General features: G+C 37.0%; 1 protein-coding gene across 4 annotated transcripts; it reads left to right on the forward strand.

The window, feature by feature from the left end:
- The first annotated feature begins 1,862 nt into the window (after window positions 1-1,862).
- Window positions 1,863-27,473, forward strand: LOC144665240 (uncharacterized). Of its 4 annotated transcripts, none has more exons than XM_078526445.1 (9): window positions 1,863-1,965; window positions 4,498-4,848; window positions 4,924-5,073; window positions 6,367-6,489; window positions 7,344-7,466; window positions 7,611-7,733; window positions 21,485-21,607; window positions 22,238-22,335; window positions 24,650-25,740. In XM_078526445.1, exons 2-9 carry the CDS (start codon window positions 4,527-4,529, stop codon window positions 25,298-25,300), a joined length of 1,713 nt encoding a protein of 570 aa, XP_078382571.1. In that variant the 5' UTR covers window positions 1,863-1,965; window positions 4,498-4,526; the 3' UTR covers window positions 25,301-25,740. The 4 variants fall into 4 exon arrangements, 2 of the variants coding, with proteins under 2 accessions (XP_078382571.1, XP_078382572.1); XM_078526446.1 differs by lacking the exons at window positions 21,485-21,607; window positions 22,238-22,335; window positions 24,650-25,740 and adding exons at window positions 7,932-8,054; window positions 9,810-9,944; window positions 11,986-12,475; XR_013572903.1 differs by lacking the exons at window positions 1,863-1,965; window positions 4,498-4,848; window positions 4,924-5,073; ... (1 more) ...; window positions 7,344-7,466; window positions 7,611-7,733 and adding exons at window positions 19,134-19,810; window positions 20,060-20,209; window positions 21,076-21,198; window positions 26,437-27,473 and having other exon boundaries at window positions 24,650-25,641.

The following is a 27,473-nucleotide window of genomic DNA, read 5'->3' on the forward strand; positions in this document are numbered from 1 at the left end:
CTTTGAACTTTTATAAATTTTTTAAGAAATAACCAAACGATGCCAAACTAAAATTTATCTGGCAGCAACTTGGTAGGGTTGGATGATGTGTCAGGAACTTGACATCACCATGGCAACGGCATTTTGACAGGCGTTTTTCCCAAATTTCTACTTTTGCGTGTTTCTGTTAATAAAAATCAACTTAAAGGGAATTATTTTTACATTTTTACGGGTTTAAAGCACATTTTTATTGAGTACTTTGCAGTGATTTTGGGTGGTTTTCTGGCATTTTGGAAAAATTTGGAAATCCAAGATGGCGGATCAAAGATGGCGGCTGATTTGACATCATGATGTAATTGTCACCGAAATCCCCACCCCCCCCCCCCCCGGGTCCAAAAAAGCCCGGTCTGAATAGGGTTAAGAAATACCTTCATCCGGGTCATCATAAATTTCACAATACTTTATCTCATTAATTGACGAAGCACTGAGTCGATACCAAAATTTACATAGTGATTTATGTTTTTTTATGTGAAGAATGTGTGTAAACAACATCTTAGTAGGATTGAACGTTTAAATTTTGAAATTTGGATAACGTCAGCTGAAAACCACCGACTGAACTGGAACTAGCTTGCAGTGGAAGCAAAACCATTGCGGGGAATATCATTAAAAGAATAGCTTCATGTCATTTGTATTCGAAAAGGTCTCCCGCATTAGCCTTCATTCGCCACTTTAGAAACGAGAAGAAATCTTGGGCGAGTCCCATCTCTTGTAAGGCCGTTGAGCTGGACAATATGGTTACTCGTCTATAATTGTTCTTTTTTAATTCCAACATCTAAAAACCGTGCAACGCTGCTATCGGTCAATTTTTATCAATACTTAACTAATAGAAAACAATTAGTTTTCAACTTAAAACTAAACCTAGTTGTGCCTTCTAATTCTGCTTCAAAAGTGCAACGTGACTAATAACAAATTACCAAAGCCACACAGTAAAAGCTTTCTACTGCTCGCACATGCACAGCCACCAGCTAAAACAAATATTTTGCAGTAAGATGGAACTTTCTCTGCCGTGTGCTTGAACCACAGTTTCGCAAAAATCGACTACAATTACCAAATATACTGGCAATATATAATTGAGCCACCTGAAAAAAATGAATATTTCATGAGAAGTGGACAGTAAATTAATATAATTAAAGAGGGCGTCCGTGTAAGAAAGGACATTTTCTCAGCAACTTAACCAGAAGAATATTATTTTGTTGTTCAGCATTAGACAATCCTCTTAACTTCTCTAACGACTAAAACAACGAATCGTGAAAATTTATTGTTAGAGTAATAATTCAAAAATAATAATAATAATTTTTATTTAGCTCATATTTTAGAGTAGATCTAAATAAACTTAAAACAAAAACAAAAACAAAAAAATAATTCTTTACTTATAACTAAACTGAACTCGGCGCATGCATTGAGTACTAAAGTTTAACCATGGGACCAAATAACGTTAACTTTAAAAAGTGCAATTATCGAAAGCCCGGCATGCAGGAAGGTTTAAAGACCAGTTTGCAGATCTTTCCATTTTAATTTCATTTTTTTTCCCTTTTATACCCAAGTCCCAAATACATGAACTGGGTTAAAGTTTAAACTTCCTGTTTCATAATATGCTTGAAAAGCGGTCTTTAATAATAAATATGTTTGCGTGCAAGTTTGTGTAAACAGTGAATTATTCAATTGTATTTCAAAATTTTGCTAATGGATGATGCATTAGATATTTAGTAGCACTATCACGTATCTAACCACAATCCTTCAAGTCAAGCAAATGAGAAAATAAACTTCATATTATCATGACGTATGTGCATATATTAATAATTGATAACTGAGGTCTATAACAACTCGCTCTTGGGCCATCAGGAGTCAGCAGGAAGGCGATTTGTATTATCAAACGAAAATTCCAAGGAGAAAACGCAAATCGAACTACTTTTGTGAACCTGAGAGGTAAGTGACATTAACATCTATAAACAACTTGCAAAAGAGGGGTTCTCCCATATTAAAATGTCAGGGATTATAGTCCTATATGTTTTAAGGGTAACAGTTCGTGGTTGGTACACTGCTTTCTGTGTTCAAATCTAAAATACCTGCCGTTAAGTTATAAGGTACCTTTCAGGATGTTCAGCTAGAGAAGAAAAAGACGATAACAATGACTTCTCAGAAATACTTGGTTCCTCTGAGGGGGTGAAAATGCACTCGAGCTATGCCCGGCACAAAGCGATATACTGATATCTTTTAGGCGTTCCTTTCAAAATTGCCGAATATCACCCCCACAATTATTCGAATTCATCCTATTTTTTGTATCGTCCAGAATCAAGTTTCAACAACATATTCGATCGATTTTAAAGAATACAAAATATGTGCTTAAGACTTCTGTGGATAATTAGTAGGGAATGAATAGGTCTGCAGATATTTTAATTTATTTTGGGAGTTTGTTTATCGTTCTGAATTCAAATTTCCCAAATTGATAACTTACCATGAAAGTTTCTTTTCCGTTATTTTTTATGTTCTCGAAATATTTCGTTTCGCACCAGATTCAAGCTTGTACATGCCATGCTTAAATGAATAGAAAAACAAAGGCAGACAAACCAAAGGGATGCAGAAACTGCACTTGCGATCATGCTCTATCTTTCCTGGTAGAGTTTGTCACGCTATTTTTCCGTGAATGCCAATTCGTTGTTCTGCTATAAAACAAGCTTCACACTAGAGAGAGTTTTTAGAGGCGGCTTAACTAGAGACGAGAGGCATATTAACTTCAACCATTTCATTGAAGTTTGGCTTAATATGTGCTAGAACCGAATCGGGAATTCTACCCGTTTATTCAATGTGAATTATAAAGTTTATTTATGAGAATTAAAATAAAGACATTGACATGCCACTTTACCAAGAGTTGGCAGAAACGCAATAGAATTGTTTACTGACTCGAAAAGCTGACTCGTAGAAATACCCAGCCGTTTTTTCAGCTACACGCTGAATGATACTGATAAATGAAAATTTAAACATATATTAAACAATGTTGGAAAAACACATAATTTTCATACAGATGCAAAATTGACTGTTCATAAATTTATTTAAGTATAAAAACAAATATTTAGTAATCTTTTTCTTAATCTTTATTTTGACAAAGACATTGTTCTTTATATATCTTTTCATCTTGAACTGTGTAAAAAGAATTAACTTTTTCCAAAAGAAAAGATATTTATAATTCAATATTTATTAACTTCAGACCTCTTTCGTATTTAAATTTTGCGGGTTTTTTTTAATTTTTACAATGGTAGTTGCCGTAATTTGCATTACCAACAACACATGCAGGACACATTCATCTAAAGACGCTTTTCAAACGATATTATCCCAGGCTGCATATTGAAAATATTGGTGATAAATTTGTCATTTTTTTATGATACATGGATGATATTAATCTTACATGGGAGTTACCCTTCTAAGTCTCTTTTCGGCAAATACAGCCATCACTTATAAAATTAAATTTTAAGTATTTTTCATCGAGAATTTTCAAAGAAGATTTTTACCTGTAACGTTCGATTTTAACTGTTTTACATTAATCAAAAAGGTTTTTTAGAAATAAGAGACACCCTAAACAAAACACTTTGTCAACACGTCGAAAATTTAATTCCTCGCGAAGCGAGGCCGAAGGCCGAGCGTAGCGGGGTGTATAATTTTGTCTCTCAAAGGGCTCAGGCGGGATGAAATCTCGTGTGGAGTTTACGGTCATATATATATATTTGTGAGCTTGGTGTCTGGCGGAAATGACGTCACACAGCCGCGCGCTGGTGGCCTAATGGTGTGAGCGTCGAACTTCAAATCAGATCTTCGGGACTGAGGGCGGGGGTTCGAATCCGGCTAAGGTTTTTTTTTTCTTTCTTTTTTTTTTTATTATTATTTTTTTTGTGGGTTCGAATCCTGAGCCTTTTATTTTTATCGTTTTTCTTTTTGGATTAAAATAACACTGATTTCCACATAATACTCCCTCAACGCCTATTCAGGCTATAAACCTTTCATGGCCATCAGGGGAGCGCGGGCGGAGGGTTCGAATCCTCCTGCCGTTCGTTCTTTTATTTTTTAATGCCCTGAAATAAATGTCCAAAATGCGAATATCCAATAATTTGTCGATGATTTTGAAAATAGCCTGCGCTTCCCAACGCTTTATACCTCTTTACGAACCAGAAAGAGCCGCCATTTTCAAAGCGGAGTAGACCCTGGGAACGAGGGTGTCGCGGCCATGTCCGTTACTAGGCAACAATAACAAATCACCGGTTAAAACTGGTTATCACTCCTTATTTATAACACCCCCCTCCCTCCCCAACCCAGAGCTTCGCGAGGCCCTGCGAGTCACGTATAACTAGTAAGTATATAACTTGGTCAAATCCAACGAATTGACACTTATCATTTCGGCTTATTATTCGAAGGGAAGGGAGAAAAGAATAGAGGTTTGAAAAGAGCTTCTTGATATTTTTATTTCAGGCTTTCCGCTGTCGTTCAGCGCAACTCAAATGGCTGATAAAGAACTCCTTTTCATCCCAGTTTTACTGCTGCTGTGTCAAATCTTTTATGGAGAAGCTACTCAGGAATGCACGGAGGCTGAATATTCCAAATTTGGCATGATGCTACGGCGACATATCTTCAAGAAAATCATGGGTGTGTCACTTAGTGGTTTGTGCTTGGTGGATTGTTACCAAGACGTAAGATGCCAAAGTTTTAACTACGTCATTTCAAAGTACATGTGTGAGTTCAACAACCGAACCAAGGAAGCCCGACCTGAAGATTACGTTCCTGATCCTGACAGATTATATTTTAGACGAGACATGAATAGAGGTGAGTTTATTTAACAAAAGCCGAGTAATACCGCAAAGCAACTCTAACAGTTAATAGTGTATTGTTACTTTCCAGTACTCCTCGGTTCCATTCCTGAACTTCCCGCTGAAACGTGCAGAGAAATCAAGTTGAGTGAAGGAGGACAAGCTGTCAGCGACAAATACTGGTTTGATTCCATTATACCTGGCAAGACTGTACTCGCTCACTGCGACATGAAGAAAGAAGGTGACTGAAGATACAAGTGAATGTTTTCCTCATTACTGCATGTGGTCATTAACAGTGCAAAACAAAATTTCCAGTTTAACATACAGGGCCTTTATATGATCGTAGATATGAATTATAGGCACAATGAATTCTAGGCGCAAATATAGATTACTTCATAGAAAGTGCGACGTACGGATTTTTATTCACGAGTTGCAAAACTTTGGAAAAACGAACGAGTGAGCGAAGCGAACGAGTGAGTTTTCCAAAGTTTTGCAACGAGTGAATAAAAATCCGTACGTCGCACTTTCTATGCTGTAATTTGTTTATTATATATATAACGAGAATTCAACCATTGTAAACTTGACGCGATTTTTCTCGTAAATTAATTCATAAACCTTTGACATATTACAGTTTGACCGTAGAGGGAGGAAAAACAGAGCAGCAAAATGCACATTGCTTTCCAAGCGAAATCACTTTTAAAAATTCGAAAAACTACTGCCAACAAAATCTCCTGAAAAAACTTTATTTAATTAAACACATTGCGTTAATTTTTGAAAGCAAAACTTTTGATATCGCATCGAGCAAGCGTCGCTACAAGCGAATCGACTAAACACGCAGGCGAATTTTAAACAAAATTGTGATAACACAAGGAGTTGGTTAATTAAGCAATAATACCGACGTAAATCCATATTCAGAAATATAATCTACTTTACCATGGTGTTCCCAAGAGTGCTTGAATATTCTTAGAAAGTCTGCGGATGCGTTGCAATTTGAAATAAATTCTTGTCCGCCGGCTTCGCTTTCATTTATCGACACTTCGCTTGTCTTCGCTCCGCCTTTGAAGAATGATTTTTATCGTTATCATCTCATTACTGTATCCTTTCCGTTTTGCTTAGCGAGTTCCTGTTTGCTTGCCTTTCCATAAAGTTCTCCAAAGACCAAGGTTTAATTTAACGAATCGTGTAGCCATGTTTTCCAAGCGTAAACTGCCGTCGGGAGCAAACTTGCCGCTCGCTGTTCAACCTTTTTGGAAACCATTCGAGTTCGCGCGCTCTGATTGGTTGGGTCGTTCCACACTAGATGCTGATTGGTTATATTTTTCACATGTGAAGAAAGCTATACGCGAAGCTGATTGGACGTATCGCTTTTCTCACATGTGAAAATATAGAATATAGAAATCTATTTGCAAGGTTTATTGCCCAAAATTCTCGCTATATATGTAATAAATAATTCTTTGTTTGCAGTCGACCTGGACTCGTAACATTGCACTGTTGTTGCTGATTCCTTCTGCAAATCTTTGAATTTACTTTGTAGATTTGGACGAGTGCAGCTCGTCTATCCCCGTCTGTGACGTCAATGCCAATTGTAAGAATACTCGAGGCTCCTATCGGTGTTCATGCAAAGCTGGATACACTGGAAATGGGAAAACTTGTGCTGGTGAGAGAACAGTAGAATAATACAAAGTTTAGTAAAGCTTAAAGCTAAGAGCATTCTGATTCAGACTTTCATTTCATTAATGGGCCTAGTACACGCCTCGTCGTGACGACGTCTAGGCTAAACTATGTTTTTAAAACCAAATTGATTGCAAGGCTGGTACAACGGCAGGAGGGCAAGATTTATTGGCAAATATTTCAACTAGCAGAGCTAGTCTTCTTCAGGGCCAGTACTATAGTATAAGGAAAATAACGGCTCTAAAATTTGAATTTGGATAATACAGTGTGGGTTAATGTTTAACTAATACAGGCTATATAAAGATATACGGTGACAAGATATATAATAATAATAATAAAATTGAAAAAACCAAAAATAATGAAATTGTCAATGTTCATTTTTACGGTTAATACCATTAGGCGCAAGTGTTTGGCCTCTGTGTATCAGGTAGGCCTCTCTAGCCTTTCTGCGGGATGCATTATTAGTTAAACATTAACCCACACTGTATTATCCAAATTCAAATTTTAGAGCCGTTATTTTCCTTATATTATAGTACTGGCCCTGAAGAAGACTAGCTCTGCTAGTTGAAATATTGGCCAATAAATCTTGCCCTCCTGCCGTTGTACCAGCCTTGCAATCAATTTGGTTTTATAAGCACTTAGAGTGACGTCTGGTACGAGCAGTTCTTGAACAAGAGATCCGGCAGCAGAGAAGCCAAGCAGTTTTTTTTTTCGTTGCGTGGTCCCCTGCATCCAGACTGTTTTTTTTATGTTTTTAAGATTACCTTAGATAATAAGGTTTTAATTATCTTGCTATATTTTGCTGGGTATTCATAATTGTTGCTCTTTACTTTGTTATAGACATTGACGAGTGCAGTGCTTCCAATCCTGTCTGTGACGTCAATGCTAACTGTCAGAATACTCGGGGATCTTATGTTTGTTCATGCAAAGCCGGATTCACTGGAGATGGGAAAACTTGCACCGGTTAGTAGGGATTTATGTTTGATTGCAGTTTTCTGAAGGCTTTTAATTAGATAAATATGTAGATTTCCTCACCGGGTCTAATACTCACTTCTCCTTATATTTTTTTTTGCGTATTCATAATTTTTGTTCTTTTCTTTGTTATAGATATTGACGAATGCGGTGCTTCCAATCCCGTCTGTGACGTCAATGCTAACTGTCAGAACACTCCCGGATTCTATGTTTGCTCCTGCAAACCCGGATTCACTGGAGATGGGAAAACTTGCACCGGTTAGTAGGGATTTAAGTTTTAGTGCAGTTTTCTGAGAGCCTTTAATAAGATAAAGAAGTAGATCTCCTCACCGGGTCTAATACTCGCTTCTCCTTGACAACTATTAGGATATAAGTTATTGTGCTATGGGTTTTTTTAGACAAGGATATAGCTTATCACGTTCTCGTACTTATAAATGTTGTTGTTTATTCTTATAGACATTGACGAGTGCAGTGCTTCCATTCGGGTCTGTGACGTCAATGCCAACTGTCAGAATACCGACGGATCCTATAGTTGTTCCTGCAAAGCCGGATTGACTGGAGATGGGAAAACTTGTGCCGGTTAGTAGAGATTACGTTTTTAGTGTAGTTTTCTGAGAGCCTTCTGATTTCGTGCGTGCCTCCAAGGTGTCGCTATCAATGTAATTGAAAATCTTGGACACTCTGCGACAGCCTCTGAAGTCTCGACAAGAACAGACGTAGGATGGGAAACGTAGAGCTCTCACATTTCGTCTCGAAACGTTACATGCCTTCAAAGAGATAAGAGAATGATCTTGAGAGACGTGCTGAGCCACTGGACGCATTAGGCGTAAACCTGACAGATGGAAAACAAGAAAAAAAGCTTGGTAGTGAATCACCCTACATTGCTATCCCACGCAAACTCAACAAGACCCTACTTGTGAAGTGCAAGCAATGGTTTGCGATAGCGGTAAGAGAGACGTGAAGGTATTAAGAGCGTTCATGACCGAAAGTCAGATTTCATGACAACAGCTTCTGAGACTATTGCAGGTGTCTTTAAACATGGAACTAAAAAAAAGAGAGTGTGCTTAACTGAATAAGATCATAGCTCCATTAAAAACTTGCAAGAAACTGCAAGGTGTGGAAAGACCCTTATAGCATGTGAAACATCGAAAGCTTTAATAAGATGACAGTAGGCGACACCTAGATGTCTCAGTGATGGACTCACGGAAGAAGTACGTTTCCGGAGCAAGATCTGTGGGATAAATGGGTGCCAATCTCACCATCACTGAATGCTTTACGATGACCTGGAAGCGAGGGTGAACACAGAGGAACAAGGTAGAGTGGACTCACCAAGTGCATTAAGCAAGCGGAAAGGGAGTCAAATGAGAGTACCAACAGACCACTACTGGAGCAGAGCCTCCCTCATCTGCCAGATTTGTGGCCTTCAGAACTTCCCTTGTTAATTTGACTAGTGAAAATAAAAGAATCAAGGTGAATGGATGACGGCAGCAGCAGGACCTGCTTGTCATGAAGAGTTTCATTGCAGCAAAACTCAGAATCGAAGGAAGCACGCATGGACTAATATTAAACTTCCTAAGTTACAACCAAAAGAGCATTAAAACAACAGTAGAGTAATTTAAAATCAGTGGTTTGGAAGGAAAAGTGTCGAAACAAGCTTCAAAGGGGACATGCAAGTGGTCAACTGGTATCAGACAATTGGAAGCATTTGAAAGGTATTGAGTTTCCTCGTGTAAGCCACTGGACCCAGTTGACTTTCTGTACTCATTGGAAGATGTGAAGGTTGACCTGAAGAACCCATAGTTAGACTGACCCTACTAGGGTGGACTTGTATTGGTAACCCAGATGTGAAGGCAGATAGACCCCATGCCAATTTTACTTCTTCGGTCTCGTTAGACGGTTCTGGGACATAGAAGAACCTACATGAACGAAAATCTTCATCATGAACCCAGATGAAACGCTTACAAGGAACACAGTCGCTTCTTTGCTAACCTTCGCTGATGGACATTTAACTGTTGGAATGCCTTGCAAGCATAACAACTGTATCATACCTGGCAATTACAACATGCCACTTCACCGCTTGGGATATTCTGGATATACAGGATACGGGCAAACTTGCAATTCTAGGCCATACCATGTTTGATTAAAACAAAGAAACGAACAAGCAAACAAGCAAACAAACAAATCGACAAACTAACTAACTAACAAACAAACAAGCAATTAAACATATATATTTTTGATATTAAAAAAGTAAAAAGATTGCGTTCACAAGAAATGCACTTTTTATTGATATCAGCAACAAAACTGATATTCATTTTCGCTTTCCTTATTGATCAGATATCGATGAGTGCGTCAGCGGTGTACACGACTGTCACAGTTCTGCTTCATGTACAAACACTGTAGGATCCTACAGTTGTTCGTGTAACCATCCTTACACTGGAGATGGAAAAACTTGCACCCATACCGTGACAGGTGAATATTCCACTTTGATTCTGTTTTCCTTCTAATGCGACATCCTTTATAAGCATGGCGCGATTTACTTTTTCTTATGATATATTGATGCTTTCAAGTTTCTTTCCGTTGCCTGTGTATCTTTAAATAGACAGAACATGCAAATTTGACATCTTTCAGGATTTCACTAAAAGATGTTTACTTCCGGGGAAAAAGGCTTTTTCGGATTAAGAGAGAAAAAAGTCAAAGAGATCTATGTCGGTCAACGATAGAATGCACAGAAAGCATGGATCATGACCAATAAACAATCCCGGTTTTATGACATCGACTGCTGTTTTCAAAATGCAGAATTTACGCTTCCTTTTTTGCCTCGTGTCACGTGCAAGACACTTGACACCAGGATATGTGGGCATTTTTGCATTCCTATGTAAGAATTCTTCGCATTTATGAATAAAAATAATTAAATAAAGGCAGAAGTCAAGTCTAACTCAACACGAATCAGAATACACCCGGGTAGTGAAAAATGACTAATCCAAAGTTTTCACCGAAAAAGACAAACTATGTTTGATGAGTTCGTATAGATTTGAAAAGCGGGAACGAGATGGCGATTGATCCCGCTCGCGAGTATCGTATATCGTGTTGAGAGTGCTGCGCTATACAATATAACGGTTTGTTTGCTGATTCCATCAGTTTATCTTGCTTATTTTCAATTCTTCTTCTTAAATGTATTGCTCCTCAAACAGTTCTTGAAACCACAAATAAACAAACAAACAAACAAAACAAGGGGTACGTAATATATAATTATTAGTTTTATGGCTAGAATCAAGGGCTAAAACGAAATTTTTGTTTTCTTGTATTAGCACTGTATCTCCTCTGCTTTGGTAATTCACTTATTCCAAATCTGGCAGATAATCAACACATGCGAAAACGCATACAGGTAGCTAAATTCAGAACTATTTATAGCGTCTTCTAACAAGGAGTATTCGTTAATGACAACTGTGGGCACATTTTGATTTACACTGAAATTTTAGCATATTGCTCAGCTGTAACCTCTCTTTTAAGGAAATCGTAATTTTCTTGAGTTTAGTGCATTCAAGAAAGAAAAGTGTCGGCTACATTTTTAACAACCTAGATTGTTTCTCTTTTGACAAAATGGTTGACAACCGACATTTCTCTATTGACCATGTTTTTTTCTTTTTTTATTGGTGATTGATAAAACAGCTTATTTTGCTAAATCTCATTATTAATTTAATCATCAAGTTAATCTGCAAAGTTGCCGGAAGCAATGATTAAAGAAAAAAAACAACAGCATAAAAGAACTTAGTAGAAATCAACAATAGACCATTTAACAGTTACGTGAAATGTATAACCAAGTTTCTGTATGAAAACAAGATTTAAATTGATCTTCAGGTGAAAGAATCAGATAATAATTACAGAACAATGATTTACATGAGAAATGCGCGAGGTCTGTATGAAAACAAAATCTCCTCAAAGGGGAGCATCTACACATAATTGAATTCGTTTATTAAGAAGAAACAAAATATCTAACTCAAACGGTATATACTATTTTAAAATAAACGCAAATTAACACGACAAAGAGAAATTATTATATTGACAAAAACAAGAACGACAAGCACCACCCGACTGTAAAAAAAGCAAACCATTTTTTCCAACAAAACATCCACTGAATTGTTCTCTTTAGCTACATTTTATAGATATAAAATCGATGGAATAGCATCGTATTTTTTTTCAAATTTCTATAGTTACAAACTTATCTGAAAATTTTAATTTTCCTTGGTTATAAAGATGAAATTTAACCACAGAAGTAGTAATATGGTAAATCGGATAAATCGAAGGGTAAATCGAAGTTTTATTCCAACCAAACGATAAAACAAAAACAAAAGCATAACACAGCAGCAGCAACAACAACAGCAACAACAACAACAACAACACCAACAACAAACACTGCAGGGAACGCGGGTTGTTGTTTTCTATTTTATTATTTTGTGACTCGCTTCATTTCCTGGTCTTCGTTGACTCTCTTTTGCTCTCTGTTCCTCAGAATGTCAAAATTACACAAGTCTGACCAGTGCTGACAGAAAGATAAACTACAATACTTCCGTCACATGTGACAATTACCTTGTCCCTGGATGGTTCCGTTTTCAAGGAGCCGCAGGCACCAGAATGCCTACCTCATGTCCACCTACCTGGAGGTGTAACACTCACGCAACCGGTTGGTTAAATGGAGGACATCCTACAGTCGCTGACGGCAAAGTAACCAGGCAGGTATGCTTTCACTGGGATTCGAACTGTTGTTTGTGGTCTGACAACATTCAAGTGAGAGACTGCGGCTCCTTCTATGTTTACTACCTAAGTCCTCCATCTGCGGGCTGTTCTCTCCGTTATTGTGGTACTGACTAAATCCATCGTAAAAGGAAAATGGTCTACAAACATTCGAGTGAGAAACTGCGGCTCTTTCTATGTTTACTACCAACGTGGAACACCTTATAATAATGACTCACCTAATAATCACTGTTACCTCTGTTACTGCGAAACAGACTAAATCCCACGTAAAGGTAATAATATACATACATACATACATACATACATACATACATACATACATACATACATACATACATACATACATACATACATACATACATACATACATACATACATACATACATACATACATACATACATACATACATACATACATACATACATATATTTTTTTTTTTCTCTCTCACCTAAAAAACAAAAAAAAATAAATAAAAAAATTTTATAAATATTAAAATTATAAAATATTTTTTATATTTTAAATATAATTTATAATAAAAAAAAAATCGAGAAACGAATCGATATTTGGTATCCACCGAGCCGTCATCTTGTACATGTCATGCTGCTGGATGCGGGACAGGTCATGTAGACTTTAATATATACATTACTGATAGAATGAAGTATATGTCGAGAAAAGTCCGCGAAATATGTGAAATTATTTGACTGTTATATATAAAACGAAAACATGTCGCCGAATTTTTAATTTGATCTATTTAAATCGCAATTTGGTGATACATATCGCAGTTTTGGAATATGTATTGCACTTTGGATATATATAATGTAATTTGGACATATATATGGCAACTCGGTACATAAATATCACTCTTCGACTTTTGGATCCTGCTTGACAAGCACAGGTTAGGGTAATTAAGTCAGTTGGTGTAAAAGTGATATTATATAGATAATACATGTTTGTGTAGAGTTCAACTCGATATCTCATGAGTGAGCGCTGCGAACGAGTGTGATATCGATTTTTAACACGAGAAGATAAATTTCATACTTCCAAGTAACCAGGTATTATTCTGTTTATTATATAAACCTACTAATTACGAGGTTTTTGACGACTTTTCCGAAGATTTCCAAAGATTTTCAAAATATTGTAAGAACGTTTATTGTAAGAACGTTTACATTTTACAATTTTTTTCCAAAGATAACCAAACATTGCCGAGGAAGGGCCGAAGATGTTTCGACTTAATTTCGATAAACTTTGGCTCATTGAGCATTGAAACAAGGTAACTTCTGCGAGCTGATTGGTCAAAAATGATAACACACATGTGTGAATATCATTTTTATCCACACGTGTGATACCATTTTTGTCGATTTGCTACCACCTGCTATACCGCTGCAGTTTATATAAAAAAGCTCTTATAGCATTATTAGAGATACTACAAACTTTTTGTCCAGCTATCAGTTATTTGATAACTGTAATTTGACATTATATCCATTATCAGCATTAATTAATCTGGCAATCCGTTTACACTTAAGGTTAAACTTTTTAAAAGCTACTTAAAGTAGCTAAACAACAATCATTGACAAAAGGGTTGACACATTATCAATTTATGCCCTATTTAATGTTTTTTGGACTACTTTCATCCTTTTGCTCTACTCTTCCAACACCACCCCGCCCCCCCCCCTCCGCCCCCCATCAATGTTAACAATTTAACAACATTGGATGGGGGAAAGGGGGTATTTTAGTAGACAGTCATGGAAGTTAAAAACGAGTGGTAAATCTGCAATAAAAACAGCAGAGCGAAGTCAATGTGTCAACTCTTTTTGTCAAAGATTGAAGTTAAGGGGTAACGTTTTGCTTCCAGTTTTTGCTACTTCTTTCTAATTTTAAAACTGATGTTGCAACTACCATAGGTAAGCTAAAGTTCGACGGTGTAAACAAGATATTACAAGCTTTTATAGGACTATTGCATATACTGGAAACTTTCTGTACAGCTACAAATAATTTGATAACTGTAATTTTACATTGTATTCATTATCGTCGGTGCAGATATAAATCTGATAATCGGTAGCTAAACTTGGCTTTCAGTTTTGCAGCTACTTTTTAATTTTAAAAATACTTTCAACAAGCATATAGATTAGGTTAAGTTAGTTGGTGATTAGGTTAAGTCAGTTGGTGTTAATGGTATATGATACCTTTATAGAACATTGAAGCTGATAATTTGAGTATAATCTTAGTACGCAGCCATCAATAAACAAACTGTACAGTACATTTTTGTTGTTTTTTTTTATGTGTAGGCCGGGGCGGGCGGGGAGAGGGGGAGAATTATATTAACAACTTCAAGGCGTAAGTCAATGAAGTGGAATCTAGGTTGATATTGAAATAGTCTATTAAGTTTTGGCCAAATTTAACGGAAAATGAGCCGTTTCACACTCTGGTATACTTAGTCTCAAATAATCTTTTTATGGGCATTTTCGAGAATTAATACTCGAGTGAAATATATAAAATTATATTTTTTATTCGAATATGTGCGAAATAACCCGTAATTCCATAACCAAGCAATACTTGGCTGGTGCTTGTTGCTATGGGTACCAAAACTTTAGGTTCGATAACACATTTGGGTTGCTTATAATAAAACAAATATTTTCAGTGCAATCCTTTACTTCGCCTTTACTTCGCAGTCTTTTAGTACAATGATTTTTGTAAATCACTCCCCTGACAGCTCGACATTTACAGGCTTTTCTCGGGCTCTCCCAATTTCCCGCGTTGGTTTATTGTGCCGATAAACCCATAGAAAGAGCGGTCGATTACTTAAACATATAGGAAAGGCTTTAAAAGAGCTACAAAATACAATGAACAGTGAATTTTTTGTCCTAATAGATTTCAATGTACTCAGACATACATGATTTGTTCCTCACTCACATCTTAATTGAACGCGGTGCTTTGAGCACTAAAATAAGAACATAAAGGCATTAATTTTAGTCGTTCAAAATGTTCGTTTTGAAAGAAAAGGCTTATTGGAATGATTTAAGACACTTGTTACAAAACAACTTCGAATGTCGGAAATGGCGCTTATTGGATTAAAGAAAGAGAAAAAAAAGATAGATGCTTATCATTACGGAATTTCACTGACCAAGTCAAGACAGGTCTGCAGACCTCATTGTTTATGTCACATTTTGTACAGTTTTAAGCCTAAGCAACAAAGATGTGCACTGGACATAAATTTTAAACTTCCTCTGTTGTATCCTTGAAACACACTCTGTCAAATATCGACAGCAGTTACCAAATATCAAAGCAAGTATACAATTGAGCCACCAGTTAAAAAACTAATATTTCTCAACAACTAAACTGGTTGAATATTATTATTTTTTATTCAGCATTGGACAATTCTCTCAACTTCTCTTAACGACTAAAAAAATTTAATACAACGAGCCATATCATGGAATTTATTGTTAGAGTAGATTAAATCTAACTAAAACTAAATAAAAACAAAGAATTCTTTACTAATTGCTAAACTGAACTCGGCATTGAGTACCTTAATTAAAATATGAGAGCAAAGAACAATGACTCTAAAAAGTGTAATTATCGAAATAAGACTGAGGCGTATATCGTAATATGGGCACTTGTTATTCAAATTAAGATACCTTCAGAAGGGGGAGGGATGCTTATTGGAAGGACAGCAGAATTTTACTGAATAATCCCGGCATGCAGGAAAGTTTAGAGACCGGTTTGCAGATCTCCCATTTCATTTTAATTTTATGTAAGATTTGCGTCACTTTCCCGACGAAGACACACGTACGTGTACTGGGCTTAAAGTTTAAACTTCCTGTTTCGTAATTTGCTTGAATAGCGGTCTTAAATAATAAATACGCTTGCGTGCAGGTTTGCGTATACAGTGAATTATTCAATTGTATTTCAAAATTTTGCTAATGGATGAGGCATAAGTTATTTGCTGACACTATCACGTATCTAACCACAATCCTTCAAGTCAAGCAAACAGGTAAATAAACTTCATATTATCATGACGTGTGTGCATATATCAATTATTGACAATTGAGGTCTATAACAACTCGCTCTTGAGCCATCAGAAGTTTGCAGGAAGGCGATTTATATTATCAAACGAAACTTCCAAGGGGAAAAGTATCATCGTCCTATTGTGGACATTAGAGGTAAGTTATATTACACATCAAATAATTAACATCTTATATAGCAAATTAAACTTAATTACGAAAGAGGGGCTCTCTCTAAAATGACGGTGGTTATTGTCGTACATGTTTAGTGACAATTCGTGGTTTTGGACCGCTAGCTGTGTAGCCTGTGTTTAAATCTAAAATACCCACCGTTAAGTTATCAGGTAACTTTTCGGACGTTCAGCTGGAGAAATCAAAGACGATAACAACGACTTCTCAGAAAGATTCGGTACCTCTGAGAGGGTGAAAATGCACTTGAGCCATGCCCGGCACAAAGTGAGATACTGGTATCTTTTAGGCGTTCCTTTCAAAATTTACGAAGATCGCCCCATCAATTAGAGTTGGAATTCATCCTATTTTTTTGTATCGTCCAGAATCAAGTTTAAACAACATATTCCAACGATTTTTCCAGAATACAAAATACGTGTTTAAGATTTTTTTTAGTAGGGAATGAATAGCCCTGCAGATCCTAGAATTTTCTGAGTAGTTGAGTGTGTCGTCAAATTTCTAGAAAATTGATTACTTTCCATCCTCGACTAGCAGTCTATGGGACAAAAACCAAAATATAATATTTACCGAGATCGTTTTAGAGCATTTAAGAGGAAATCCGCCAGGACTTCGAGTAGTTATTGGACAAAATTATGTACCAAAAATATTTACACCTGATTGCAAGCTTTTGTGTTACTGCTTCAAATATCTTCTCGAAAGAAATTTTTTCTAACAACACCAAACATCGAAAACAAAGTTCGAAGTTCCACTGAATTCCCATGAATCGCTTAAAAGATGTGAGCTTTTGCCCATAGCTTGTGAACTTTGGATATCATTTTCTCAGACTCTGATAAGAAATTGTTGTACCAGAATTTTTTCCACCTTATTGCAAACTTTTTTTTTACTGCTTCAAATATCTTATCAAAAGAAAACTTTTCTAACAACACCAAACATTGAAAACAAAGTTCGAAGTTCCACTGAATTCCACTGAATCGCTTAAAACGAATTTACAAAATGGCTACACGTGAGATTTTGCCTATAGCTTGTGAACTTTGAAATTCATTTTCTCAGACTCTGATAAGAAATTGTTGTTGGTGTTAGAAATAACGCAATAGGATTTAAATTATTCTGGTACTTGATTTTTGTCCAACTTTAATAAATATTACTCGACTTCCTAGTGGATACCGTCTTAACACAAATATCATAGCGTTCAATGTGGGTGTTATTTTGAGAATTGTCAGAGTCGTATTTATTTTCTCTTGATTTGAGATATCGGCCAAAGTAGTCAATTGCTATAAGAAGAAGAAAAAATAGCATTTTTTGGCTTTACTTTCAGATCCAACCGTCTCAGAAAGGGCATGAATGGATACGAAACCCATCCATTATTGACCTTCTCAGCAAAAGTGCTTCCAAAAATACTCGAAGAAAATAAATCTAAAAAAAATAGACAGGCGACTTTACCAAAACTTCACGAAGAGATGGCAGAAATGCAATTGGTTACTTATTCCAAAGACTGACTTGTAAAAATGTTATACATCTTCCACTAAGCACAAGCTAATATATGTTCAAAGAGTACCTAAACTCCATAATTTTGTTAAGCCACATAATTTTAATACAAATGAATGCAAAAATTACTACCAATAATTTTACTATTAGGACTATCAGTACAAAAACATTTAAAGATCTTTATCAAGATGACCATTTTTGCAAAGATATTGTATCATTACAAACCTTTTCATCTTGAAATGTGTAAAAACCATTAACTTTTTTTTTTCTTAGAGGAGGACCGTTGGATGATATGACTAAAAATATATCTAAAAATAATAAGCCTCGGACTTTTTTTCTTATTTAAATTTTGCGGGTGTTTAATTGTTTACAATGAAAGTTACCCGTAACTTGCATTACGACAACACATACAGAACAAAAGTGTCATCCCGGGTGGCATATTCTCGATTAAAAAATGCCTAGCCAAAACAAAACAAAGGAGCAATATAAAGCAGAGATCATTTTTAAAGAATGAAATCAAGTGTAAATTACAGGGAAACGTACACTTTTTAAAATCTATTGAAGCGACAGCTCTACAAGACGTTTGGACCGTCCGTGTTTACACTTCTCTTAATACTAGGTCGTTTACAGGCTTAGGATCGAAATTGAATTCAGAACGTGTTACCAACAGTTCCTTTGTGAAAAGCGAATTATAGAGAATACTTAAGTACTTAATACCTTTTAAATTAAAATGTACCGATAATTAAGAAATTCTCGGCAAATCAAGCTCGCAAATTACAACGCTTTAATTATACATATTTATCATTGATATCATCTAGTATTGCCTTAAAACGGATCGCAGGAATTAACGTAACGTATTAGGTCGTTATGTCTTCTCTTCGGAAAAAAAGGCTCAGTTTGAATCAAAAGAAAGTACTAACAGTAGTTATGAATTATTTCAGGAAACCTTCGATAGATTACTTGTAATTATTTTCATAAAAACCAGAAACCACAACCGTACAAGTGAAGTGAAGTTGGCAAACGGTTCTTCAAGATTAAAAAGTAAAACCATCTACCTAATTTTTGCCGTTTGCATTACAAAACGTGGTTGTGATGCAATGTCGGGCAATTTTGTTGTTTCTGCCCGGAATTGCCTTACATCTAAATTCAGTTTTATTGTAATGCAAATATGAAAAGAAAATCGTGATTAATTTAAGATACAAACAATGTTCATACCCATTTTTCTACTTTAATTTTACGCGTTTTTTACCGGGGATTTTCGCAGATTTTCCTTTTAGATTTAAAGTTCGATTTTTCTAATATTTAACATTTATAAAGGTTTCTTAAAAATGATGAGTTTTTAATAACAGACGCCCTCAATTAAGAGCGGTTTCTGCACGACGAAAATTTAATAAGTTCATAAAGTATACGAACTTGGTCGAGATCCAACAAATTGACACTATTAAAATGGGTACTAAAATGAAATTTAGTGTATATTAAATCACTAGAATGACTACCCAAACAAGAGAGGTCTGAAAAGAGCTTCGCTATATTTATGGGGTTTTTTATTATTATTTCAGGCTTTCCGCTGTCGTTCAGCGCAACTCAAATGGCCGATAAACGACTCCTTTTCATCCCAGTTTTACTGTTGCTGTGTCAAATCTTTTATGGAGAAGCTTCTCAGGAATGCACGGAGGCCGAATATTCCAAATTTGGCATGATGCTACGGCGACATATCTTCAAGAAAATCACGGGTGTATCACTTAGTGGTTTGTGCTTGGTGGATTGTTACCAAGACGTAAGATGCCAAAGTTTTAATTACGTCATTTCCCAGTACATGTGTGAATTGAACAACCGAACCAAGGAAGCCAGACCTGAAGATTACGTTCCTGACCCTGACAGATTATATTTTAGACGAGACATGAATAGAGGTGAGTTTATTTAACAAAAGCCGAGTAATACCACAAAGTAACGTCAACTGATAATAATGACTTTTTTTATTGCAAACATAACACCCGTCTACCGTACAACAATTTTAACACTTACACAACTTACCGGGCTCGGCCTACACTAATGACGATGCAATACTTAGACGACTTACAATATGATATGCTACTTGCAATATGATACTCGAATCACTCTATAAAAACAACAGATAATAATGACTTGTTACTTTCCAGTACCCCTGGGTTCCATTCCTGAACTTCCCGCTGAAACGTGCAGTGAAATCAAGTTGAGTGAAGGAGGACAAGCGGTCAGCGACAAATACTGGTTTTATTCCATTATACCTGGCAAGACTGTACAGGCTCACTGCGACATGAAGAACGAAGGTAAGTAAATAACAAGAGCATTGGTCGAGGATCTTCGGTCAATTTCCGAACTTTATTCGACTTCTTCCAAAGTGAAATAACTGACATTCGAGGCATCCAGGTTAATTCCGACAAAAACTGTCGGAAAATCAAAATAATTAAGTAAACCTCCAGGTTGGTTTATTAACAAAAAACCACATCAAAAACACCCGAGCTAGTTATCATGTTTCACCTAGGCTGTATTGATTATTCTCTTGGAATATGTAAATAATAACTTTATTTTATTATATAAACATCAGTGAAATACCAGGAAATCTTTCGCGCGAAAAAATCATATCTTTACATGTGAAAATAACATGTTATTTTCACATGTGAAGATATCGATTTCGAAACATTTTCTGACAAGTTTGCCCTGTTTCAATGCTGAATGAGCCAAAGTAAATCGATATTTAGTCGAAACATCTTCGGATCTCCCTCGGCAATCTTTGGCAATCTTCGCATATCTTTGGAAATTTTCGGAAAAGTTCGGAAAATGTTCGGAAACATTCGTACGACCTTCGGACAACATTTGGTAAATCTTCGGAAATCTTCGGAAAATGGTCGGCAATCGTCGGAAAATCGTCAAAAACATCGAAGATAAATTTCATATCTCCGTGCAACCATGTAATATCCTCTATTTGTTGCTGAGTTTTTGGATCGGGTAGCAGCTTTTGCAAGGTCTCACATCAATGGTTTGCTACCCTTCAGCCCTCTTCAAGGGAACAACAGAACATTAGCAGAAACCATGTCCCTAGCCCAACAACAATAACAACTGCACACTAGAGGAGAATTACAAGGTAACGACAGCTGCTAGATTTTTTTCGGTGAATTTTTTATTTACTTTGTAGATGTGGACGAGTGTAGTGCTTCTATCCCCGTTTGCGACGTCAATGCCAATTGCAAGAATACCCGTGGATCATATCGCTGTTCCTGCAAGGATGGATTTACTGGAGACGGCAAAACTTGTGCAGGTGAGAAAGTATAGTGAAATAATTAAATGAGTGAATGGAAAACTTGGAGTGTAGATGTTTTGTTGAAAGCAGGGTGCTACATCATCCGTCGTCACTGGGTCGTGGAGTGGATAAAGCCTCAAGCGGAGTGCTTTAAAGGGTTTTAAAGGGCTCGTGCGATTTTCCGGTGGAATAAGGATACGTTAAAGAACCTGTTACCTCGTTACTTATATTTATTTAGAAATTCGTATTTTAAATATTCCTCTATACTGTTTGCTCATGATGGTTGTTCTTCACTTTGTTATAGACATTGACGAGTGCAGTGCATCCAATCCTGTCTGTGACGTCAATGCCAACTGTAAGAACACCGACGGATCTTATAATTGCTCCTGCAAACTTGGATTTACCGGAGACGGGAAAACTTGCAACAGTAAGAACATTTTTGATTATGTGTAGTAGATCGATTCGTACGCAATACTAGTTTTCAGTTCGAGAGGCCACCAACTACATTTGTACCAGACTGCCACGCAAGAATCGGGCTTTTAAATCACTGAAGAGCCTATCGACACTGATGTGCTGACCATAGCTTCTCCGAGACGAAGATGCCGATGATGATTAGTTCTCATAGTAGCGTTTTATCCGAATCTGAAAAACGGGTGAAATTAGCTGGTAAATACTGGTCAATGCTGCGGGAGTCAAGATCACGGACTGACATCTCATCATAAGCAACGCTTATATGAGTGGTTGAAAATGCCTGCCTGATTGTTACCCATCGCTAATTAGATGGTAAATATTGATAACGTTCCACTCTATTTTCTCAGAAAAATTTAGTGCAGCTGGCATTCTCTCAGCCATTTGTTATTATTTTGTAATCATGCTAATCTTCCCGTCGAGCCTCGCTTCAGGCTCAAATTTTTTTTGTTCTTTGCACATGCTAACTTGGCTTGGCAAGCAGAAAAACATTTACACAAAAGAAACAAGATCTCATTTACGTGCTGACTAAAAGTAGTGAAGTGGGCCCTAGACACGCTGACCAACTAACTGTTCTTTTCCTGTGCAGTTATTATAAACTCTTGTGCTAAAATCAAGGCCAGTGAAGGCGGGAAAGCAGTCAGCGGTCAACACTGGTTGGTTCCCAGGGAGTCAAACAAGTTTCCGGTAAGTTTTTTATTTTCTTGCCTGGTTAGTATTTTGCCATATTTATTAAATGGATCCTTCCGAATAAACTGAACTTTTTCCTAGAGATCCGCAAAACACCCACATTGCTCTCTGTTGCAAAATATCTAACAGCGAGATAAGTTTGTCGTTTTCTTCGTCGTATGAAATTTCGATCATAGCTCGTTCAGTTTTAGGCAAATAGAATCCATTTCTCTTTTTCTAGATGATAATTTAGTTATTAAATTGCGGGTTGATCACAAACGTGAAAAACCACGCTAACTGCTGATGAAATGGAGAAAGAAAATCAAGTCTCGACTAAATTCTTTTCCGATTTAAATTCGTAATTCAACACACAATTTCTTCATAATCATAATTATGTCTAGATAGAACATACAAATTTTCCTAAACTAAATATTAAGTATGAAGTGAAAACAACTTAATTCAACAAAGGGTATCATACAATCAATCAATCAATCAAAAACCTTTATTTATACACGATGGGATAAAAAAGCTACATCGCTTGTGGGGTCGTGTGTAAATAAAACATTAAAACTAGTAGATAAAAACATTTATACTATATTAAGGTTAAAAAATAAAAACGCTAAACTAATAGCTAAAAATAGATAAATTGCTAAAGTTGTTACAATGATAAAAAGATAAAAATCGCTAAGATCTCTTACAATAAAGATTGTTAAAATTGGTATTTTTAATTATGTTCGACTTGTTGGTCATTGTCATAAAACTCCTGAGGGACATCGCCTCGTGACACTCTCCTGGTAAAAGGTTCCAGAGCACTGCCCCTCTGTAAGATGTTGAAAGTTTCATTGAATTGGTATTGAATGATGGGGGAATTAGTAAATGTTTTTTTTCTAAAATTATACGAGTGTTGAAACTTGGTTACAAGTCGAGCCATGCAAGAGGGGGAGTCATTATGGCAGATCTTATAGATAAGTTTCAGAATCGAAAGTTTGTACGTGTTCCTTAAAGTGTCCCATTTAGCGCGGTCAAGGACTTCAGTAGATGACATGTCTTTAGGTAGGTTAAAAATGATCCTTGCCGCTCTGCAATGCCACCTCTCAAGTGCGTCAAGGTCGTCTTGACGACTCATGCCTCCCCAGACGGTTATACCGTACGTGACGGACGGGATTATGACTTTGTAGTATAACTTTAAAAGAACTTGCTTCGGTAAAAACCTACACTTCTTAATAAGGCTTAGTTTATTTGCAAAGTTCTTCTTTAGGCTATTGACATGTGGAGACCAACTTAGTTTGTCATCTATGTCAACGCCCAGGAGTCGGCTATGTTTCACCCAATTAAGGCAGTTCCCTCCTAGCAGTATCGGAGGAAGGGGGGCAGTGATAGATCCTTTGTGGATAAGCATACATTCCGACTTTTTCGGGTGGGGAGTGAGCTTGTTGGTAGTGCACCAGGCGTATAATTCTTTAAGGGATTGGTTAAGGGCTGATGAGACTTCCTCTATACTGTTTCCAATACAGTAAAGAGTAGTGTCGTCTGCGTACATATACAGGGCGGCTGACTGTACAGACTCCACGAGATCGCTTGTATACAGGACGAACAGCGTGGGCCCCAGAACACTACCTTGTGGAACGCCGGATACCACAGGGCTGTAGCTAGATCTCTGTCCGTTCAGGACCGTATACTGTGACCTGGATGTTAGATAACTTGTCAACCATGCTAGTAGGGGGCCGCGTATACCATATTTGCTCTGGAGTTTTGACAATAGAATTTCGTGATTAACGCAGTCAAACGCTTTCTTGAAATCAATAAAAGCAACGCCTACCACTAGACCGGAGTCCACGGCTTGCCTCCAGGTTTCCGTCAGATGTACGAGGAGGAGTTCGGTGGAATGTCCCTTGAGGTACGCCCATTGGTTATCCGTTACTAGATGATTATGGGTGCAACGTTTGCCGTTTTTTCACAGAACTATTTTGTTTTACATCGCAGCCACAGTAAATTTGTTGAGCAAGTTTTGCGTTTAATTATTACACAAATTGTCACGATAGGCCCATGTATGGTAAGCAATAAAATTCTTGTTATCTGTCATCCATGCATAGCAGAAATCCCGCGATATGGGTACATATAGTTGCAAAACCGCAGTTTATCTATGCAATATTGCAGTTAGTTGAATAATGAAGCAATAATATTGCTCATTCTTGCGGAATATGGTCTGATTTTAGGCAACTCAGCCTACAGCCTCAGTATTAGGTGACATTCCACGTGATGTCACATGATAATTGTTGACAATATGTCAATGTACGATGTGGATGTTAATAAAAACAATGTCTTATATCAGGTTTTTTGTGACATGACGTCAGACAGCCAAGGTTGGACTCTGATCGCTCGGTTCTCTAACAATGATACCAAACACTGGATGAATAACTCTGGGTACTGGTGGTATGACAGGACTGGAGCGGCTGGAAAAACCACTGATCCATTGAATAACACTGACATGATATCGCCAGCGTTTTGGCTGACCAGTGGCAACGAGTTTAAGATCACGCGCAGTGACGACTCCCTGCACACTCCTTTGCTACAGACCACAGGTGACTGTCTGGGTGGACAGACATTCCGCTCCAAAGTCACAAGCTATGGTGACTTCAGGAATGGCACAGTTTGGGCCAGTGACCAGTGTCAAGGGAATTGCACGGTTCAATATGGCGGCCAGTACCAATCAACGGACGGGTTTCAACAGGCTGCATGCAGTGGAGACATACAAAGCTCCAACGCGATTGGCTTCTGGTGCGACTGGAGTGGTGGAGATGGTGCAGTGCTTATGATTGGTGGAGGAGGTGGCAGCTGTTCACGTGCTGATCACGGGGTTGGAATAACCGAAACTAACGAGGCTTCTTTTATTGAGATAGCGCCCGAAAAAGAGTTTGACTTCGGTTACGAAGCCAACAACCCCCAGTCTGAATCTTATTCTTTAAACCTGTGGATACGCTAGGAATATATATATATATATATATATATATCGATGCATGTTTGGTCTTCACAAAGCCTAATTCAGGTTGACCTAAACGGAAATGAGGACATAATGGATATGCCATTTAATTCTTCTCTTTCGGTTATTTAAAGACCGTCTTATAATATAAGGCGTCAGCTAATCTTGTATAACAACGTCTTATTTCCAACCTAGACTGCACTGGCGTTTTTAATTTCCTCATGACTTGAGCCCGAAAGAAACTGTCTTTAATTGTTCTTAAGTAACGTGTTTTAAACCTTTATAAGACTGTTCACAGCGTCTCTATTTTCAACGGAAAAGAATGCAAAAGAAAGGTAGCAAGTGTAGCGAGCGCCAGCGCGAAGCACGAGGAGGTGGGGGCGGGGGACCGAGCAAAGCGTCCAGGGCTCTCGCAATTTTTTTCACGCCTTCAAAGATCGAGGAGAGAGAAATAATTAACAATTATCCTGCGAATTCGCGGGGAATATCGCTGTTTTTGCGGGGCGTGGCGGTTGGTAAATTAGAAGATTTTTAAATTAGAGGATATTTTTTTTTTTTAAAATTTAAAATTTTTTTAAAAAATTTTTTTTTTTTTTTATTGGGGGGGGGGCAAAATAAGAGAAAATAGAGGGCTGTGTACAGTCCAAATTTAAAAAACCAAGAAAGCTTCGGACAAACACAACCACCTAAACTAATATTTGGTATGACATCGCATGGCTGTATATGTCTGTGGAAAGTTCGAGCATAGAGGATATGAGAGGATATTATGGTACAACATTAAATACCAGTTTTACCCGCCTCCCCCTTCCTCCCCGCTTAAGCCCCCTAGTGAAAGACTCATCCGTTTGCTAATAAAAAATATTCCGGGTAATAGTCCCTCGGATATCCCCACCCAATTTTTTAATATTTACCTTCTGGTGTTTCTCAGAACACTGTAGCTTAAATAGAAATAGCAATAAAAACATTTTCAGGTCGGGTAGAGTGCAGTCTTATCTAAAACACTTAATACTACTTATACTACATTCTTGTGATAGATTCCTCATCGGCGTCTTAAAGTCGTTTCTGGCTCATAAACCCTCCCGGAATTAAGCTCCCCCAAGTCTATTCAAAACTACTTATAAAGTCGTATGAACCGAGAGCTTATAAACCGGAGTTTTACAGCGGTATTTTAATACTTGCAACACACCAACACCAACTCAGATATCTCTAAGTAGAGACCAACTATATGCATTCGCAAGTATATAATTGTACAAACATTTAATCAATCAATCTTTATTTTCCCATGAGGACATTGCATGTTTATAAAGATGCATCTATAATACCTATTCCTTGTGGAGCAGGAGCTCTCAACCCACCCCATTAACGGGGAAGGACACTTAATGGGAATAGCCCCTGTTACAATAATGATGTTACACTAAGTCCATTTATTATACATAAGAATACATCGCTGTGTTGTAGAACGTTAGCTATAATAGCGATTGAAGAATTTAAATGCTTCTTAATTTTTTCTCAGAGGTGTGAGTTTGATTTAAATTAAATGATCAGGGTTTTTTGTTTCACTGCCCAAACACACTGGCAACAATTTATTATCTATAACTGAATAACTTTTGAAGCAGGGTAAAGTGTTTTTTTAGTGACAAAAGGAAGTTCTCGTTTTTAGTTTTTAGTGTCTACGTTTGGAATTTGCTAAAGTAGAAAAGTTGTTTAAAACGATGCAAGTATATAAGATAAACATTTATACAAGATGAATAAATATTGTATATACGATAAACATTTTAAAATCTGCTATAGTGTGGTTTTCACTTGAGTGCCTAAAATAATTCGCATTTGCCATAGTTTCCCATTACTGCACTTAATGATTTACACCACCAACCCATTATTTGTTAAAAATGTCGCGCCCCTTTCTCATTCAATCAGAAGTAAAAACAAAACTAACCATGGCTCGTTCGCAGTACATTGAACGCGTTTTCCTGCGTGTTTCGTGCGTTTTGATTGCTTCTATGGACTTTTCCGTGTTTTTTTTTTGTGATTGGCCAGAGTGATAGCTTTGGTTTTAGTTTCACGACACTAAATTGAAAACTGCTCCACTACATGTATGAACATTATTTGTAAAGGCGACCTGTGTGTAAGCAGTGTCGCGTTATTTGTGATTTAAGAAAAATGCTTAACGATTGAA

The sequence above is a fragment of the Oculina patagonica genome, chromosome 9 (assembly GCF_052425735.1).
Source record: "Oculina patagonica isolate OP01 chromosome 9, crgOcupat, whole genome shotgun sequence".
NCBI lineage: Eukaryota > Metazoa > Cnidaria > Anthozoa > Scleractinia > Oculinidae > Oculina > Oculina patagonica.